We start from the raw sequence: 20719 nt of genomic DNA on the forward strand, positions 1-20719 counted from the left end.
GGGTGAACTACTCAGAGAATGAACCATACTACTATGTTGGTGGCTGCCAGCTGTGGCTTTTTCATGTGAAGAGCTGGAAGCTTTTGACAATGATGCTGAGTTGACGTATAAAGTATCTAGTTTTACGTAGTTCCCAATGCTTCAAAATGGCAATCAGGTGGGACAAATTCTGAGGGTCAATTTAAAAAAACAAAACAAAACACTTTCTTCCATCTGGAATTTACTTTATTTGAAGCCAAAATGGTGCTATTTTAGGAAAATTATGCCTGACTTTATTTGAGCTTAAGTGAAAAAAAAAAAAGCACTAAATCACTCAGTAGAATGTTTACTTTTGCCAGAAGACTTAAAAGACACTCATTCAAAAAGTGATCCCAGTTTGTAGGTAAAAGGCATGATTTCTGTGGCCTGCTGTGTGCACTGCAGTGTTCCAGTACAAGAATTACACTCCACAGCGAGAATCCAGCAAAGAAATGCTATCCTTTTCCTTTTTTTTTCTTTCCTTTTGGGTTGCAAAAGTTATACAATTTATTCATTTTTGAGCTGGCTAAAAATAAAAGAAAAAGAAATGAATGTGAACCCAGAATGAAGAAAAAGAAGACCATGTTCTTAAAAGTTAAATTGACAAGGGAAGGAAAATGGTACCCAAGGAAGCAATGGCAAAATAGCCCCAAACTTGGTGGTGTGAACGTGAAAACTGTCTGATTTGAACCACCCCAGAAGTGATTCCTCTTGGATCCAAGAATATTGACGTTAGACTAACCTAAGGAAAAATTATGCCTTTTTTTTTAAATAAAGATTTTGTTTATTTATTTGATAGAGATCACAAGTAGGCAGAGGGGCAGGTAGAGAGAGAAGGGGAAGCAGGCTCTCTACCAAGCAGGGCTCGATCCCAGGACCCTGAGATCATGACCTGAGCCAAAGGCAGAGGCTTTAACCCACTGAGCCACCAGGTGCCCCGAAAAATTATGTCTTAATAGCTGTTCTTGAAATGACAGTCCTGAGCCCTGAAGGATGGATAGTAATTTACAACTTCTGTCCTGCTGACATCCATTGGCCCCATCAGAACACACCGAGGGTCCCCACCTAAATGGCAAAGCAGGTGCTAGAGCATCTCACAGGCCCTGGGCTGTGGGCTTCCTACCAGAGAGGGTGGGGGGTTAGAAGGGAAGCAGTGAGGCACGGCAATTCACATTGGTGTGGTTTGCCAACATAGAATATGGGAGAGGCAGGAAATCAACCTGCTTCCAGAACATGTGATTGTGGCAAGATTGAGGGGTTAAGGAATAAACAAGGGAGCTCGCAGGTGGAGGGATTTTTGTCCCCACCCTGAGCAGCAGTTTCCCACCCTCCTGCTTTCTGAGAATGTGTGTTCTCAGGCCTGTGACCTGCTGGCCTGGGGCCCTTCTCACGGCCTCCTGAGAGCTCCCTGGGCAGGCAGGTGAGTGAGCACTGTGTGTGGTAGGGAGGTCAGAAGGTGCTTTGTGCCAGAAAGTGGGTGTGCTAGTGGGTGGCTTTCCTCTGATCGCCAGGGGGCATTCGGGGTGCCCGCCCCTGAATGTAAAGCAAAGGAAGTCTGGATTTCCTATCTGGGTTCTAATGCTCTCCCTTCTGAGAAAGCTGGGTGACTCTGGCCTGGCGACTGACCCCTGTGGAAGGATGGTGGGGACTGGACGCTGTGCCTGGGGCATGGTTCCCAGCCGCTGAGAGGAAACCTTTCTCCCTTTTTTCTTCACTAGATGAATTCTCAGGACTGGAGACTGACACCGCAATGCCCACAGAAGAGGCATACGTTATCTATGACGAAGGTACCAACTGATTTTTAGTTTGGATGTGGACAGTTTCTCTCACTTTAATTACTAAGTGGATGATCTCAATTTTCCAAGTGTCTCAGAACTCTTGGCTGCATGGTAATGCTCAGGGAAGGTGGTTGTACCCTAGCTTCCAAGTTAGCCCCCAGTGCTATTTGATCCAAAGGAAAACAGTGAGTTTCATATGTGAATGAAGCCTCCACACGAGCACCTTTATCCCTGTTCTCTCCCTGCCCCCTGGAACTCTGGAGCTGTTTGTCTGGGCCTGTACTTCCACCACCCCTTGTGACCTGACTTGGTTTAACCCATGACTCTGCTTCCTCTGTTGGCTCCTCTCACTGTTCTCTTTTCTCTCCTTTTCTAATTGTGTTTAAAAAATGCAGTGCTATGGGGGTGCCTGGGTGGCTCATTCATTTGAGCATCTGACTCTTGATTTGGGCTCAGGTCATGATCTCAGTGTTGAACGATCAAGCCCTGCCTGGAACTCCTCACTGGGCATGGAGCCTGCTTGAGTTTCTCTCTCTTCCTCTGCCCCTCCCCGTCCACCCACCCCCTGCTCAGGTGCATGCCTGTGCTCTCTCACTCTCTAAAAAAGAAAAAGGAAGGAAGGAAGGAGGGAAGGAAGAAAGAAATGAAGGAAGAAAAAGAAAGAAAGGAAGGAAGGGAGGGAGGGAGGGAGGAAGGAAGGAAGAAAGAGAAAAAGAAAGAAAGAGAGAAAAAGAAAGAAAGAGAAATGCAATGCTATGCAGGTGTTTTTTTTTATCACAAAATCTTTTCAAGCAGGTATAAGCTTGTAAGACTGAGAATGCTTTGGGTAGAATCTGGAGCCAGTGCAGTTAGTCTACGTATGACCCTGTGACCCTGTGATGGTTCTGTCTGTTTTATAAATTGTCTCTGCAATTTTCCTGTGGGCATTTTGTCTGCATGGCAGGGCTGGCCTTTGATACTCAGGATATTCTCACTTTTGTCTTCCTTGTCTGCCATTATCTGTAACTCCAGGGGCCCCAAAACCCCAATGTGAGAATAATGTCACCTTTGATGCAGTCATTGTAAAGCTTGATAAATGGTTTCATCCCACAGTTTAAGAAAAAACTGACTTAAAAGAAAAACAACAGATGTCAGGAGAAAAAGAAGAGTTTCTTAGCACCTCTGAAAACATTAAGCTCCATTCTTACTTTCTTTTTATATTTGAGCGGTTGAAAGGGAGCAGAGTTTTCTTTTTTAAATGTTAAAGGATTAGTTTTTTAATAGGATTCATTCCACCTGGTCCCCAGGAAAGAAGCCCATACCCAGAAGGTAAATTTTTTTTAAAAATCAAGTTTATTTTCTGATGTGACTCTTTCATGGCTCTAAAAGAGAAAATTATTTAGATACAGAATGTCCGGGGGCCAGTAGCAGGAGCGTGCTAAACTGGATGAATTCTAAGGTTCTGTCCAGCTCTGAGTATAAAGCCTCATTTTTCTGCTCGTATGTGTTTCCTTTCCCTCTTCCCTTCTTTTATCTGTAGCTGCTTCTCTTAGGGGATTGAAGTAGGAGGGATACTTTTTCTTTCTTTTTTATTTTTTTTATGCATAGAGCATTTTTTTTTAATTTTTTATTTTTTCTGCGTAACGGTATTCATTATTTTTGCACCACACCCAGTGCTCCATGTAATCCGTGCCCTCTCCAATACCCACCACCTGGATCCCCCAACCTCCCACCCCCCGCCCCTTCAAAACCCTCAGATTGTTTTTCAGAGTCCATAGTCTCTCATGGTTCAACTCCCCTTCCGGAGGGATACTTTTTCACTGGGAACAAATTAGGTTCAGGCATAGCATTTATTTTGGGGGTGTGTGTGCATGTGTGCTTTAATCTCGAGTTGAATTTCGAGAAGGTATGCCCCTTTTCTGGAGGAGCCCAATTACAAAGCCTTTGTATCATTTCAGATTATGAATTTGAGACCTCAAGGCCACCGACCACCACCAGGCCCTCCACCACGGCTGCGGTGCCCGAGGTCATCTCACCAGAAGGCTCCATTAGCTCCTTTCCTGGAGAAGAGTTCGATTTGGCTGGAAAGAAACGATTTGTTGGTAAATAGAATTTCCTTTGTCAGAGAAACATGGGTTTTAACTTTTTTCTTTGAGGAAGAGCATAACCAATTTCTTGACTTGGCCAAGGCAGCACATTTGGAGCAGAAGCTTTCCCAGAGTGAAGTTTCCATTCAGGGTGACTCAGTGAGTCAGTCCTGCTGGAAGGCATATTAGCTTGCTTTCTACAGGAGTCATGGGAATGGGGTTGGCAGGGGAACATCTGGTATCCAATCGAGTAGAGCTTCGAGAGTCTGCCTCGTGTAGACCAAGGGTAAGAACACTTGTAAACATCTTCAGGAGCAGAGAACATGACTGTTTGTGTTCTATCAACTTTTTCAAGGTGGGGCTTCCATTGGGACTCACTTATACGTGGTTAAGTTCTTCCTCAAAGATGAGCAGCTTACTGAATTGAGCTACTGGTACATCTTAAGGTACCACAGAGCCAAAGCTGGTTTTCTTCTGTTGTTTCCTGTAATTTTCATTAGCCTTGGGGAGTAGGAATCTAGATGTTTACTTGACTCTTCTTTCTCGGTTATTAAACAACTTCAAGAAGAAATTCTCTTTCACTACACTGTGCTTCACTCCCTTTGGGAGTCTTCTTTTCCCATGCCTTTAATGAACTTCACTAACGAGACACTTAGATTAGTACATTACAAAGCAGAAAAAAATATTACCAAGTGGAGACAGGCAACAGCTTAAACTAATATCACACTTTTCTGTTTCCAAAACAAATGTTCTGCCATAAGTAGAGAAAAGTGCTTGCCAGCCAAGATGTAGTCTTGAGTGTCTAAATCTCATGTGCTTGAAGAACAAGAATATTAATTTGAGGTAGCATTCCTGAGGCAAGCACTAATGCTGGCCCCTGGCATTAAGCAGACTGATTGAATTTGCTGAATGTTCTGGTCCGTCCTCTCTGTGGCTCCAGGACAGAAATGAAAATGCTTTCAGCACTATTGTTTGCTGTTCCACAGAACTCTTCTCAAGACTGAAAGGCTTACTATTGTCTGGCTATTTTTTTTTTTTATGTTTGTAAACTCTTCAAAGCATAGTACATTACTCCCCAGAACTACCTGATTAGATCCATCAACAAGCTCTCAAGGTCTAATTTTATACAAATTGCTGGATATTAGAGGGTCTAAAAATTGCTTTTAGTCTCAGTGGCCACCAAGAATGAGAACCTATACCAAAAGATGCAGTGGAACATTTAGAAAGTACTAGAAATTGTTACTTGAAAACACTTCAGAGTTTTGCATATATGAAGCCCCAGCTCCAACTCCTTGACATTTCTGCTTCTTACAGAGCATTTATAATAAAGAAGTGTGGGCTGGAGGTAGAGTCTTGTTTGAGCCTAGCTTTGTGGGCCCTCTCAGCAGCAGTTGGCTCACCTGGAACATGGAGTATCTGTCCATGTCCTGCTTTATTCCCAGGACCCTTGTATCCACTGAGATAATATGTGTAGAAAACCTTGAACCTGTCCATAAATGTGAGTAGCTGTATTGTACTTAGCAGTAATATTGTAAAGGCTGTTCAGGCCTGGCCTTGTGCAAATATCCTGGATGATCTGGGTATCTCTGAAGCTCTAGAGAAGAACACCCATGACTGGAGGCTAGAAGCTGCACATCCTCATCAGGGCATTTTTTTTTCCCGGTTCCAGCACAGTCTAGGAGGTGAACAGTGCCAAGAGAGCTCTAATTAAGTGTCAGCTGGGCCTGATTCATACCTTTCCAAACATCTGGGCATACAAATGGTGGAACGCTGCAGACTTATACGACATTCAATTATAGTTTGGGGGGTCCTTCAAAATTATTTTGAAGACCCAGTCGTTGATATTGATGGGAAGACCAATCTTCTGAAACTTCTGGATTGGAAGATGTAAATGTGTGGATCCATTGAGGAGAGCTAAGGATGTGTTTATGAGTTTATCATCAGGGCTGAGGGGCTGATGGTGCTGGAGCCTCTGTCTAGCAGGGAAAGACTGGATGGTGGGTCTACTCCATCCAGCAGACATTCTGTTTCTGCCTCTAGGGAAAGTTTTCAACGATACAGTTGGGTATCTCTCTTCTTTTCCAGCTCCTTATGTGACATACCTAAGTAAAGACCCATCAGCCCCATGTTCTCTGACCGATGCTCTGGATCACTTTCAAGTGGATAGCCTGGATGAAATCATTCCAAATGACATGAGGAAGAGTGACCTGCCTCCACAGCATCCCCCCCGCAACATCACTGTGGTCGCCATGGAAGGCTGCCACTCATTTGTCATTGTGGACTGGGACAAAGCCACCCCGGGAGATGTAGTAACAGGTGTGTCCAAGGCAGATGCTCAGAGTTCTCATTGACTGTAGGTGGAAAATACAGACTATAAGGGATGAATGGGTGATGGATAAGTGAATGGATGGGTGGATGGGTGGATAGATGGGTGGACTGGATGGATGAAGGCAAATGCCTCCTTTCAAAAGGATGACATACAGGCCACAAGGGAAGCCTTGTGAAGTAGTATGAAGAATACCAGGTGGAAGTTAAAAGTCCTGAATCTTAGTCCCACATTGGTTTGTATGACCTTGAACTAACTGCTTCATCTCTCTGGACTTTGATTCCTTCCTCTGCAAAATATGATTCCATCTCTAACATTCTGTAATCCCACAAATAGTCACAGAGTCCACATAGCCACTTGCAAGGTCAGACCCTGCAGCACAGGCCCTGAAAGACTTCTTAATGTGCACTGTCCTGTGGAAGAGTCAACACTGGGACCAAGATTCTGCCTCTGGACTTAATTCAGATGCGGCTCCTGTATTATCCTGTAGAGGGTGTGTTTCTGAACCACGTGCTCTTGTTAATACGAATCCCAAGGAGTACAAAGCTCCCTGGAGATTTCGGTCTCATCACATCATCATGTACCCTACACCTCATCCGAAATCAAACCTCGGTGCTCCCATCACAGGTACTCATGCCCCTAGTATAAATAATACGGAGGAGGTATTTCCAGGGACTTGGGCATTCGCAGTTTAAAGCTGTGCCTGCTAAATTGATGACCATGGAACATTTCAGTCACGACAGCCCTGCCAGATACAGGCAGAGCAACAGACCAAACACAGCACCAGCCATTGTTACCTACAGCATCACGGGAAGCACACATGGCTTGATGTCACTGTTAGCAAAGGAAGAAACACTGTGAAGGGGGCAGCAGCTCTTCATGAGTTCTCACACAATATTTGTTGAAAAAAGAGAAGAATGAACTCCTCCGGGGAACAGTGTGGAAAGAGCTATGGAGCACCTGTTTCTGATATGCCCATTGGTTAGCTGTGTGCCCCTAATCCACTCTCTTTATGTCACCAAAATGACTCTGTGGAAAGTAATCAGCAGCCACAGGTTGTTAAATAAAGTAGCTTGCCTCATAGATGCATTCGATGCTGCTAACATTTTCCTCCCCCTAAACTTGTGACCTGTTTGTTTCAATCTCTGAGTCACTCTCATAGGCTTATCTGTGAGACAGACATTTAATGCCCCAGAATTAAGTGTTGGAACTTCTCAGGACATGGTCTCAACTCCTCTTTCCTTTTTGCTCCATCTCTTCTCCCTCCAGGATCTTACCCAGGAACATAGTTTTTTTTTTGTTTGTTTGTTTTTTTAAAGATATTATTTATTTATTTGACAGAGAGATCACAAGCAGGCAGAGAGGCAGGCAGAGAGAGAGGAGGAAGCAGGCTCCCTGCTGAGCAGAGAGCCCGATGCGGGGCTCGATCCCAGGACTCCGAGACCATGACCTGAGCCGAAGGCAGCGGCTTAACCCACTGAGCCACCCAGGCGCCCCAGGAACATAGTTTTAATTCATCCTGGAGATGAGTCATTGGTTTATAGCTCAAGGCTAAGCCTATCTCTCCTCTGAGATTCAAACACTAAAACCAAATGGGCACTTGATAGCATCACTAGAATGTCTCCAAAGCATCTCAGACAGCATATCCAAAATCAAACTCATGATCCTTCTGATTCCCAAACCTACTCATCTGCGTTTCCTATCTCAGAGAATGACCCTATTCTTCACCCTTTTTCTGTAAGCATGGGATTGTCTTCAAATCTTCTTAATTTCCCCCACCATATTCAATTCATCAGTGAATCCTATCAGTTTTACCTTCCACGTTTCTCATGAACCCATCAATTTCTCTCCATTAACTACCAAGTTAACCTTAGCTGTTGCCATCTGTCCCTTGGATATTACAGTAGCCAGCTGGCTAGACCACCCAATCCACACCCTATACCTGACCCATTTCACTGTGCACCAGAGGGAGGCATTGAAAGCAGTCTGATGATGGGTATTAAGGAGGCACGTATTGCATGGAGCACTGGGGGTGGTGCATAAACAATGAATCTTGGAACACTGAAAAAACAAAACAACAAAAAAAAGTAGTCTGGTTGTGCCACCCTGTAATGTCTTCCCCTTTATTTTAGAGTGAAAAGTAAAAACCTGCATGACTCCAGGGCACTGAATATTTCTGTTTTATGCTTCTTCAGTTTCATATCATGCTTTAATGGCTCTGTAAGACTCAGTTTTCTCTTGTGTCAAAATGGGGATAGAGATGTCTACATACTAGGAACAGGAGAATTAATCAAAATAAAACTTGGTTGAATGTGTTTGGAATGTTTGACACATGGGAAATTCCTGATGGATGTTTTCTTCCTTTGTGTATAACATGGGAGACTGTAGAGGATGCACTGAGCCATGACTTCACTTGGCCTTCTGAGGTCTCCTTGAAGGCTGGGCAGATGTCAGGGCCCACTGGAGTCCATTCATAGCAGAGAAGGCAGAAGGCGCTGCCTGACTGCTGTCACTAGACATCAAGGTCAAGGGCAGGCACAGATACTCAACAACTAGCAATCAAAGGAGAGCCTTCACCAACTGGGTGAGGAGACCACTGCAAATCTGGAGTCTTTCAGTCCCACATACACATGCTAGTGTAAACACACACATGTAAACACACACACACACAGCATTTGCCATCAACAGTTTTGTCATTTTGTGTAAGGACAATTGTATATATCTCTGACAAGAAATTCTTAAATATTTCCGTGGAGGTCGCTGCTTTTTCTTCCACTGCCTTTTTCTCTGTGCTGTCAAGCTCAGTTGAGGTGATTAGTTCTGAGGAAATGAAGGCGGCCAGGAAATGTGGGAGATAAAGAGAAGGAAGAGAAGTAGGGAATGAGCAGTTGTCAAGAAGTGTGTTTAATTTTATTATCTACATCTGAATTCATCAGAAGTCTCCATTATACTGATCGAGATGCAACATGGAGGTTTTTCCCATTCTTGAACTTTACCCTCAGATGGCAATGCCTCTGTGCCATGGCCTCCTCCCCATCCTCCTCCATCAGGCATGCCTCTTGGGTGATGTGGTTCCTTGATGCTCAGTGGATCCTTCTGTATCTCCATCTGCAGGTTACCTGGTTTACAGTGCATCCTATGAAGACTTCATTAGGAACAAGTGGTCCACTCAAGCTTCCTCAGTAACTCATTTGCCCATTGAGAACCTGAAGCCAAACACAAGGTATGATGTGTCAGTCATTAAAGAGAGGGAGAGAGAAAGACCTGTGTGCATGGTCAAAGGTATCCTCAGGTTGGAAATGAAAAGGTTGATGAAAAGGTTTTATGATTTCTTTTGTAGTCTCTGTTTACTTCTCATAGAATATCAAGGAATACCCACCATATGTCATTATATTTCTCTTAGAAGAAATTACTGCATCTATTAGAGTTGTTAGTCTTTTGTGTTTATATTTTGTTACCAATTTTCCAGAGTCTAAACACTATCTACTGTTGGGAAAACAAAGGTTGTTCTGTGTGCTGAAAGGGACTTGGATCCATGTGCAGGCACCCAGGTGGTGACATTAGAGAGCACAACCTTCATATGTAGCATGAATGAGGCAGCCATTGCTGAACATATTAGTTAACTGTACTCAGACTCTGTGATGTGGAAGTTCAGACCATTTAGAAAGACGAATGTTGCACATTAATAAGGTTACACACATGCCTTCCTAGACTGGGCAGTACCTGGCCGGCCAGAGGCCCCTCTGGGAGCCAGAGTTTGTGGCACTCAGTGTGAAATCTACAAAACTTGTTCCCAGGGTTACAAACAGAGTGAGCATGCATTTCCTCTTTCACACTATCTGGTTTTGATATTAATGATCATCAGGAAAGCTTTCCTGGTTGGTTAAAATGGGCAAAGCACCAAGCACATGTGGATCAAGCATGGTGTGCATGTAAACCAGCTCTCTGGAGAAGAAAAAGTCCCTGGTTTATGGAGCTTACTATTTTCTCTAGTGTGAGCACTCCCACCACGGCCAATTCCAGCCTTCAGTAGGCCTGCAGGATTCTTGAATATTTAATGATTCCTTCTCTCTAGCCCATGCAAATGAATCCAGCACCTCATGGTCATATTGAGCCCCATAATTATGGGGCAAAGAGCTCTAAATGATGTGTCTGTGGGTCTAAGGTCTCTCCTATCTTGTATAGTTAGAGGCATCTGGAGAAAGTTGAAAAAAAAAAATACTCTCCTTAAGCAGAAATGTGCCAAAGGGGATAGAAACTAATTAATAGCCATGGGTACTGAGACTCTGCTGAACTAGCAGAGGACTTTCCTTAGGGTATTGGGGGTGCCGTGGGCTTCCCTGAGCTAAACTTAGTTCATAAACTATTATCAGTTTGTGGATTTGGCAAATAAAAAGCAAGGAGCAAAACTGGAACCTGAGAAAGGACTTTATTTTTTCCCTAATAGTGAGAGAAAATGGATTAATTAAAGCAAGCAAACAACACATTTAAGACAGTGGAGTCCACACTCAATTCTCTGTATTGTATACAGAGTGAGGGTGCTTCCCCAGCACAGCCTCAGCATCCCAAAACTGAAAGAGGTACCGGAGGGGTTTTTCTGCATAGCTTCTTGTGGTGGAACTTGAATCCCCATCTCCTGACCGCCCCTCCTCCCCCTCCTCTGGCCAATGTTCTTTTTCCGACTTTTGTTACCAGGCTGAGCTTGAGTTCAGGACGTCAGGAGATGGTCATGGAAGATAAAGGTTTATTTGTTCTTTCAACTGGTATGAAGGAGTGCCCACAATTCCTTCTATTCGTACTAGGTGTTTGCTCTGCACCAGACACAGGTTATACACTGAGGGTGGAATGGCATTGGGAACAGGAAGCGGGTGAGGGTAGAAGGAGGGGAGTAGGGTCAGGGAGGTGGGCTATAAAATACAGAGGAGCTGTCCTCATGGAGCTCACAGTTTGGCAGAGATAGGCTGTTTAGCAGCAGCATAAATGTAAATGTTGACTAATCAGTATCCTGAAGGAGACTTTTTTCCTGAGCTTGTGGGGAGGGGGTGGGTAGTGGTGAGTTTTCCTGGGGAAATAGATAAGCAGTGCTGAACATGGAGAAGCTAGGTGGGGTGAGGCCAGGTTGTTTTAGGTGGAAAGCATGTCCAACAGCATGGTATGTTCTAGGAAGGGAAGGAGGCCAGAATGATGGGAGCAGGAGGAGGGGAGGCTGGACAGGCTGGTCCCAGAGGGCCTTGCTCGTCCCTTGTGGCTTCTCTCTTACCCTTACACATTCAGTGCCCTGATAGAAGGGCTAGGAACAGTAGCTGCTACTGTAGCCTTCTCTCTGAGATGCTTGCTCAATTATTCTTTCTCCTGATGGAGGGCGCTGGGCAGGGGCATAGAGAACATGTGGCTCTTCTACACAGATTTCCTCAAACCCCTATGAACAGCCCAATGTAAGGACCCTTATTGTTTCCCTGCATTACACTGATGGGCCCACATTAGTGGTTCACATCCTTCTTCCATGGAGGCTATGTGTCCCCATTTTTAGCCCTATCCTCGGGGCTTCTCAGGAACCCACCACCATCACGTCCCTGTAGGAGACACAAGAAGTCAGTCCCCTCAAGATGGGCTGGAATGTAAGATACCAGCTTTGGTTCTTTATAACTCAGTCTGGGGATTGCCTGCCTTGTCCACCCAACTCAGTCCCAGACCACTCTCTGGAATCTGCGTAATTCATCCATCTTTCAGAGCACAAAGATTCTGACTGTGGGGGCTTATTCAGAAGAAGGTGTCAAGAACTTATGTAAGAAGGCAAGGCCTGGGTTTCTCTTGTAACTTGGGTGAGGCAGAGACTGTTCAGAATATGAGATAGATATTTTTGTTTCTAGAAGAAGTTTAATATGGTTTGGAAAACAGGAATCTTACTTTTCCCCCATAATTTTGTGTTTTTCGACTTCATGTATTTAAATTTGCTTTGATACATTCGGTAAGGTTCAAACGGAAGTATGTCTGTGGAATTCGGCCATGCGGGCCTTGTTGGAGGACAGAGGAACTGTGGGGACAGAGAAAGTAGATGAGAACACTGGGGTTTCAGTGGGGAGACAGAATTGATACAGTGAAGAAATCAGACCAGTTTGGCATCCTGTACCCTCCCCACAATCATAGAGCCATGATTCCCTCTGTGGACCTTGAGCACTGGTGTCAGGACCACTCAGGCATAAGAAATGTTCGGCAGAAATATTTCATGTAGCCTCTGAGGAGGTGTCATTACTTAGGGTTTGATTTCCCTTTTTAAGGAAAGAAAAAGTATCTTTAAAGTTTGACCAGTATCATTGACGTATGCCAAACCCACTGCCTGTAGAATTTTGTCTTAAATAACTCCATAACCACTGAATAAAAGTATGCATAATTGGGAAAACACAGACCACTGAGTGAATTGAGATTTGGAAACTCATATGTTCTTAATTGTGCATATCTTTTTTTAAAAATGAAATTTAAAAAGGATTCTCTTCTAAATGAGATGTGAATGACTTTCTTGAAAGCCTGAAAAGAAGACTAAATTTACCAAATTAGCCTTTCTTTGCTCTCTGTTTATTCAAACCCAAAGTCACATATTTCTGTGTAACCATGAAGCTGGAGGCTCCCTTGGTGATCTCAGGAGCTCTGGAAGCTTGGTGCCAGGACAGTGGTGTAACGGAAGTATGCCTTTGCTCTCTGAATAAATTATCCACCTTTTGAAAATAGAGTGCATTTTAATTAGCGCTTAGAACCTGTGTGTCAAGACTGACATAGGAAAAGACTTGTCAGGAAGTTCTGCAATGGCAGAGCCACCCCTTACAGGGGTTTCTTACCCCCTTCTTCACCTGTAAGTAGCTCAGGACTTGGAGAGCACAGGGAATGTCGGGTGTCCCAGAGGAAAAGGAAATACGGAGATTAACCGTGGATATAGTGGGTCACAGCTGCTCTGTTGGTCTCTAATATTACTTCACCACCACTTTTTGGGTTAGGGTTAGGGTCATCAGAGCACAGAGGATGTTTGGGGACTTCCCACCCGCTCCGCCTATCAGTCTCCCTCTAGACGAACGAGTACATTCTCTGTTCCAAGACAAGGATAAATCTGACAGCAAAATCTCTCCCAGCCTTTTCCATTTCCTCTTCTTGGACTTGCTTCTCTCTCCTGGAGGCACAGAAGCTCAGGACTCCATGACTTTTAAAGCTCCAGAGCCAACCATAGCACTTGTCATGCACCCAAAACATCATTGTCACGTTTGTTCCACTGAGGAGGCCAACCTCGGGACGGGCTGGCCTTCCTTCCACCAACAATGAGTTGCATCATTACTGGGTCAAACACACGCTTTTTCACAGGGAGTTCAGTGATAAGAATTAGGTTAACTTTGAATTTTGCTGTAAGTGCCTTGCTGCTCCAGCTTCTCCCTCTTGAGCTGTGGAACTCAGGTGGGTCGGAGCAGGAGCATCAATCCAGGGGCGAGCCCATGTGGGGCCACACAGCCTTGACATCCTAAGGAGCATACGCTCTCTACATGGCTTATTTGCCCCATGTGCTCCTTCTGCTGCCATCAGCCACATTGGTCAATGCTGTGACTTATATTATTTTGAGTTATTAGAAAGTGAAAAGTTCAGAAAAAATAACGAATAGCAGCAATGTATGCGTTTGTTATGAAATAACACTCAAACCCTGCCACAGAGTTAAGTGCTCAATAGTTTGGGATCTGTCTTATTACACAGAAATTAAACAACCTTATCTTTCAAAAAATGTTTTTTTTTATATAATTTCAGGTATTATTTTAAAGTTCAAGCCAAAAATCCACATGGCTACGGACCCATCAGCCCTTCGGTCTCATTTGTTACAGAATCAGGTACCTGTGACTTCACATTCTCATCTTTCCCCCGTTTTCCTCAAAGACAAATAATTTGGAATCATGACCACAATAGAATAAAAACTGAAGAAGTGAAGTCCGCACTTCTTTATTTAGTGAGTCTTACTGGATATCACTTTATAAAATAAACATCGTTTTCTTTGTGCTGGACAACAAAATTAAGAGGAACTGCCTGGAAAGTGAAAAGGTCACATTCCAAAGAAAGGGGAAAAAAAAAATCTAGTTTTCAGCCATGTGGGAAAGATAATTTTGAATCTCTCTGTAAAATGTTTAGTTGCAGAGCTAATTTTTTTTTTTATTGCAAACAGCTGAAAAGCATAAATGTCATGTGGCCTGACAGTCATCTGCTTCTTCCAATTAGTCAGGTCTCCAAGATGGTTCTTTCACTAGGAGACAAAGAGATCCTAATATGGAGAGTTTAATTAATTAATTAATTAATTAATTAATCTTAGAAGCAGTATTACTCAGAGGATGGCCCTGTACTGGGGGACACTTGGTGTACAGAGCTCTCCAGCCCTCTGTAAGATGTGGTCATCTTGTGGTCATCTGAAGCAGTATGCCCTGAGCTGGCTGTGGTGACGGTCCTAGGTGGGCAGCCTTTCCACACAGGAAGCCACACTGGGAGCTGGTCCCTCTGCCTCTAAGCTAGGCCACCTTCAGAGGTTCGGCTGAACCAGCTGTGCACTAAATTCGCTCTAGCTTCTATTCAGTTAGATTATTTCCCACATGTAGCTTGATCCCAGAATATTGATCATTGGAAGTTATTTTTAAGTGTGTTTCTTTGAAATCTACTGACTCACAATTAAGTGGAAAAAAATAAAATCTTTTGTGAGAGTAAGCTTCATATTGGAAATGCTGGCAAAGGACCTCAAGAGTGTTTTCATTTTTTTCATTTAAGAAGTGTGTCCCTCACTAGTAATTAAGAAAGAGTCAAAGAAAACCATTTTCAAGGGTTAATTTGCTAAAGTAGGGAACGTGTCTCTGTTCACGGCTACATTTTCTGAAAAGGGAATGGACCTTTGGTGACTATCAGAATTAACATGATAAAAGTCTATAGGAAAATAAAATAATTCAAATCTAGAAAGCTTTCAAGAAATTGGCCCCAAATCTGAGAATAGAAATATAAATGTAATTTCTGAGACTGCAGTATAAATTGGAAAAGACAGCCCTCTGCTACTCTCCCTCCCAAGAAAAGCCCCACCATGCCCCCGCCCTATACTTTGGGACCCCTAAAGGATGGGTGACAGGACTCCAGGGCCCCGCATGCAGACCTCTTTTACCGTCAGCTCCCAGGAGATCCTCATGCACACCATTTGACAATTACTTGAAATTTGACAATTATTAGTTTTGGCCATCTTCACTTTATTCAGTCAGTTTGTTCAAATTTCTCCTTCACTTTGCACAACCCTGCCGTAAGAGGTTAGGTTAACAACAGGAAGACTATCAAATAATTGAACTTTGGCACTTGCCAAACATAGAAAATACATGAGGTAGATGCATATGTGAGCACAGGCTGCAGCATGGGGTCAACTTTTGACGTTGTTTGTCTTGTGCTGTTGTTGGTTTATATGTCCCCCTCCACCCTGGAGCATTTGAGGTTTTTTCCAGCAGACTATTGAAACTTAAGAGCAGGAGAGCAAAATGAGCGTTTACACTTATAGCTAAGGGTAGGTTACTCTTCTGTGGGAGTGAAGGAATGGTCTGTACAAAGGGGCAGCTCACGGGAGATTTGGGGTGATGGAAATATTCTCTGTCTTGATTGTAGTAGGGCTCCGTGAATCAATGCATGTGTTCAAACTCATGGGATCTTTACCCTAAAAGAGTAATCTTACTCCATGATAATTTTTCAAAAAAAAAAAAAAAGGAGAATGGCCCATGTTATTTTATAAAAATGAATTTTTTTCTAAAATAGAATTGCTTAAAGACTAGTTCCATATTTTTTTAAGATATATTTATTTATTTTTAGAGAGAGAAAGAGAGTTGGGGGAAAGGGTGGAGGGAGAGGGAGAAAGGGAGAGTCAAGCAGACTCCCCGACGTGGGACTCGATCTAACACCACTGAGATCATGACCTGAACCAAAAGCAAGAGTCAGATGTTTCTCCAACTCTGCCACCCAGGCGCTGCCATATTTTCTTAAGGGGCATTACTTTGGCTAAGACATAGAGATGTTTTACATATAGCTTTATTGAGATGCAAATGGTATACAGTAAGACGCACATATGTACCACCGCTGTATAACTCAATGTGTTTTAAAGTATATTTGCCCCATTCAGGCCATCGCCACAATTACACAAGTGAACATCAGCGTCACCCCAGCATGCTGACTGCTGCTGTGCAACCCAGCTCCCCTGCCCCCTCCATGGGCCCATCTTCTCCCCTGTTAACAAGGAATAAGTCATCTGCTGTCTGTCACTTTCGATTGGTTTGCGCTTTCTAGAATTTTATATAAACGAAATCATACAATATGAACTCTTTGTCTGGCTTCTTCCCCTCAGCAAAACCACAGTGTTCATACTGCTGTCTTATTTATAGTTCATTCTTTTAATTACTTAGCAATATTTCATCGTAACTTAACCACTTGCCATAACGTACTCACTCACTTGTTCATAGACATTTGAGCTGCTTCTACTTTTTGACGATTACAAACAAAACTGCTATGAATGCTCATGTACTAGTGTTTGCACAGACATGTATTTTAATGCCTCTTGGGTAAAAACTTAGGAGTGGAATGGATAGGTCATAGAGTAGAAACCATAAAACTGTTTTCTCAAGACAGACGCATCTTTTAAAAATGATGAATATTGAATTGTTCTGTTGTACTCCAAATCAAAATCTGACTATACTGACCCACAACTTCCGTACAAATATCAAGGTAGTTTAACTAGAAAAGGATATTTTTCAAAAGGAAATGTTTAGAAAATAAAAACTAAGGAAAGCATTGGCACCACTCGAGTAAACTCTATTTGTACCTATTCCAGGGAGCTCTTCAGTTAACTGTCTCCGCCACAGTAACATTTCAACAATTTCATGGTTATCAAATAGGATAGTGAAGTCAACACTTTCTTTTTCATTTTACAGACAATCCTCTGCTTGTCGTGAGGCCACCAGGTAGGTTTCTCTTCTTGACAAACTTGACCTTCTAGTAACCAAGTTGGATATTGACGATGAGATTGCTATGATCGCTGACAAGTAGAAATGCTAGACCGTTTCTGCATTTTTATGATTTTCTGACAACTTCTTTGCTTTCCTTGCCCCCTTTACCCTGATCTAGGGAAAAGAATGATCTGGGAATTTTTTGATAGGACCATAGCAGCCAATCTATATAAAAGAAACTGTTATGGGATGACCAATATCTATAAAATAGATAACTTTATTTACATAATCTCTGAATATTTTAAATGGCTGAAAAGGTAGCAAAACGCATTAAAATTACAACAAAATTTTACTTCATATTTCAAACAAACTGTGAAAGCTCTATTTCTTAAGTTCAAGACAGTTGTTGGGAGTGATGAGAACAGTGAGAGTCTATGCTGGAGGGGGGCATGTAGGATGGCATATCCCAAAAGATCAAATATGCCATTATATCTTATTTTCCTTGAAGCTGAAGGGCTTTTTGTTACTTCAAGAATCCCTTGTAGAAATTCAAATACTTTAAATGTGTTCAGGTATAAGAAGCTCCTCAGTGGTACTTCAGCGCCAAGAAAGAAGCAGAATGAGGGAAAGAGTGCCTACTGGGGAGGTGGGAAAAGCCCTGAGAGGAGGGGAAGGGCTAATGAATAAGTCAAATTCTCTGATATTTTGTGTGAGAACAAACATTGTGGAATGCCATGATTGAGAAAGTGTGTCTTGTGTTGTCAAGGTGGTGAGCCCATCTGGATCCCATTTGCTTTCAAACATGACCCTAGCTACACTGACTGCCACGGCCGGCAGTATGTGAAGCGGACGTGGTATAGAAAATTCGTGGGAGTTGTTCTTTGTAATTCACTGAGGTATAAGATCTATCTCAGTGACAATCTGAAAGGTAGGTCTTTGAGAATGGTGAGGTATGGGAAAGTATGAGAAGGTATGTTGTCAGGTACTAACTTGACATAGCAGGTGCATCAGAATGTATTTGAGCTGTGGACCCATTATATATCACTGTGGCTTGAACACAAATCAGTTTTTCAGGCTTTACTTTGGAGTTCCTTACTTTTACTTTGACATCCAGAAATACACACACACACACACACACACACACACACACACACACACTCATATAATTTTTTTAAAATCCAATACATTTTATTTTTTAATGTATATATTTTTATTGTGGTAAAATATATAAACATAAAATTTACCATTTTTAACCATTTTTAAGTGCACAATTCAGTGATACTAAATACTAAATATCCATCACCACTACCCATTTCCAGAACTTTTTCACCTTCCCAAAAGGAAACTTATACTCACAAACAGTTTCTCCATTTCCCCTCTTCCGGCACCTGGTAAGCTCCATTCTGTATGCATCTGCCTATTCCAGGTTCCTCGTAGAACTGGAACTATATATCTGTCCCTTTGTCTTGAAGTCTTGAAGGCTCATCTGTATGGTAACATATAAATGAATCTCATTCCATTTAAAGACTGAATAATACCCCATTATATGGATAGACCACATTTTGTTTATTCATCCATCATTGATGGACATTTCTGGTCATTTCTGCTTCTGCAGCATTTTGAATAATGCTTTAATGAACCTTCATGTCTGAGTTTTCGTGTGAATACCTGTTTTCAGTTCTCCTGGGCACATGCCTGGGAGTGGAATTGTTGGGTCATATGGTGACTCTGTGTTTAAGTTTGGAAGAACTGCCAAACTGTTTTTCCAAAGTGGCTGTAACATTTTACAGTCCGCCAATAATATATGAGCATTCCAGTTTCTCCACATCATAGCCAGCACTTATTCTTTTCCATGTTCTTTTTTTCCCCATTATGATCATCCTGGTAGGTGTGAAGTGCTCTCTCATTGTATTTCTTTCAAATACATTACTTTATAAATATATTATTTTTTAAAATCCACTACATTTTAGAAATGAGGTCCAAAATTCTGTTAAAAGTGTAAAGGCCAATTTTCTTTGCTGTGTATTCAATAATACTAGATAAGAGCATAAGCTAGAAATATCAAGGAAAAGCCACCCCCTTCCTGCCCTTGCCATTGCTACACCTTTATGCAGAAAAAAATATAGATGATGAAACATACCTCAGTATTACTTGTTCTGTGCCTGAACAAAAATTACATTATTTTCATTATGGTAGGGAATTGAAACAAAGAATACCATAAGCACCTTGAACTACTAACATTTCAAAATGTCATTTCTACCTAGCTGGCTTTGATTCCCCTACCTACACAAATCTGTTTTTTATTTTTAAACTTGCACATTTTTAATTTTTTTAGTACATACATTTTTAAAACTTTTCCTTGGCTGCTATAGATTTTATTTTTCTTGCTAGTGGTGATCATTTAAAGACAATGTCAAAACAAAGTCTTCCCTACCATTCTCCTCAGGCAGTTTCTCAGTGCATATGCCTCTCCCAATACCTACTGTCTGTTTCTCTCTGCTCTTTATTTTCTCTCCCACCATTGTACTTGCCCTCCCCTGCATCAGAATTCCTGCCAGAAATTGCACAGCCAGCTCCAGTGTCCCAGGGTCGACAGAAAAAAATGCCCTACTGTGCAGCGGTGGTTCAGGACCATGGACAGCAGGTTATGCCACAGACACACATCCGTTTCTAGTTGTGTGTGAAAATAGGTTCTTCTATTTTTTACAGATTTCATGCCTTTTGTAATTATTTCATGATACATTCCTATTGTGGTTTTATCTATTCCTTTCTTAAAACCAAGACGTAAAAAGCACTACCATTTATAGGCTGAAACTGCCTACAATATTAATAGTTTCCATTTGTTGAGGACTTGTTAAGTATTTGTGTATGTAATCTTGCTGAATCCTTACAATACTTTGACCTTGGTGCCATTATTACTATTTTTCCAACATGGAAAGTATGACACACCAAGTTTAAGTACCCAGTTCAAATGGTCTCCAAAGCTTGTGCAAACTTTTAGAAAAATGTTTATGTTTTGACCAGTCACTAACCCATGATATTCCCTTATGCAGACACATTCTACAGCATTGGGGACAGTTGGGGAAGAGGTGAAGATCATTGCCAGTTTGTGGATTCACATCTTGATGGAAGAACAGGGCCTCAGTCCTATGTAGAAGCTCTCCCTACCATTCAAGGTAATTCAAACAAAGTCCTGATTATACTACCCTGTGGGTTAGGAAAGGAGGGCTAATATAAGGAAGAAATAATCATAGCTCTCCTTTTTGCTTACCACTTAAAGATGGATGTTGACAGCATTTTGGATCATATAGATAAGGAACCAACAAAATACTCCAACCATGTGCTGGAATTGGTGTAAACCTAGGAGGCAGGGGTACAAAGGAATATAAGACCTTGTCCTTACTTCAGAAAAATCTCTTCCCTGCTCCATAACTGGGAAGAGGAAATAAATATGTGAAAGGCAACTAAGAGTGAACAACTTAAAGTACAGATAATGACAGGAGTTATATCACATAGTTAAACTATTTTTAGGTAATTGTGCAGTTTGTAATCACTATC

At 42.3% G+C, this 20719-nt stretch overlaps 1 protein-coding gene across 6 annotated transcripts in view; it reads left to right on the forward strand.

The window, feature by feature from the left end:
• Window positions 1–20719, forward strand: part of FNDC1 (fibronectin type III domain containing 1) — a 104657-nt gene that overhangs the window by 80718 nt on the left and 3220 nt on the right. For all 6 annotated transcript variants that reach the window (XM_047733848.1, XM_047733853.1, XM_047733850.1 and 3 more), the window contains 8 exons: window positions 1737–1805; window positions 3734–3877; window positions 5948–6178; window positions 9303–9411; window positions 13968–14047; window positions 17147–17176; window positions 17928–18089; window positions 20215–20337. In XM_047733848.1, coding sequence (XP_047589804.1) covers window positions 1737–1805; window positions 3734–3877; window positions 5948–6178; window positions 9303–9411; window positions 13968–14047; window positions 17147–17176; window positions 17928–18089; window positions 20215–20337 — 948 coding nt within the window. The remainder of the gene's footprint in view (window positions 1–1736; window positions 1806–3733; window positions 3878–5947; window positions 6179–9302; window positions 9412–13967; window positions 14048–17146; window positions 17177–17927; window positions 18090–20214; window positions 20338–20719) is intronic.

Source organism: Lutra lutra, chromosome 6 (genome assembly GCF_902655055.1).
Source record: "Lutra lutra chromosome 6, mLutLut1.2, whole genome shotgun sequence".
NCBI lineage: Eukaryota > Metazoa > Chordata > Mammalia > Carnivora > Mustelidae > Lutra > Lutra lutra.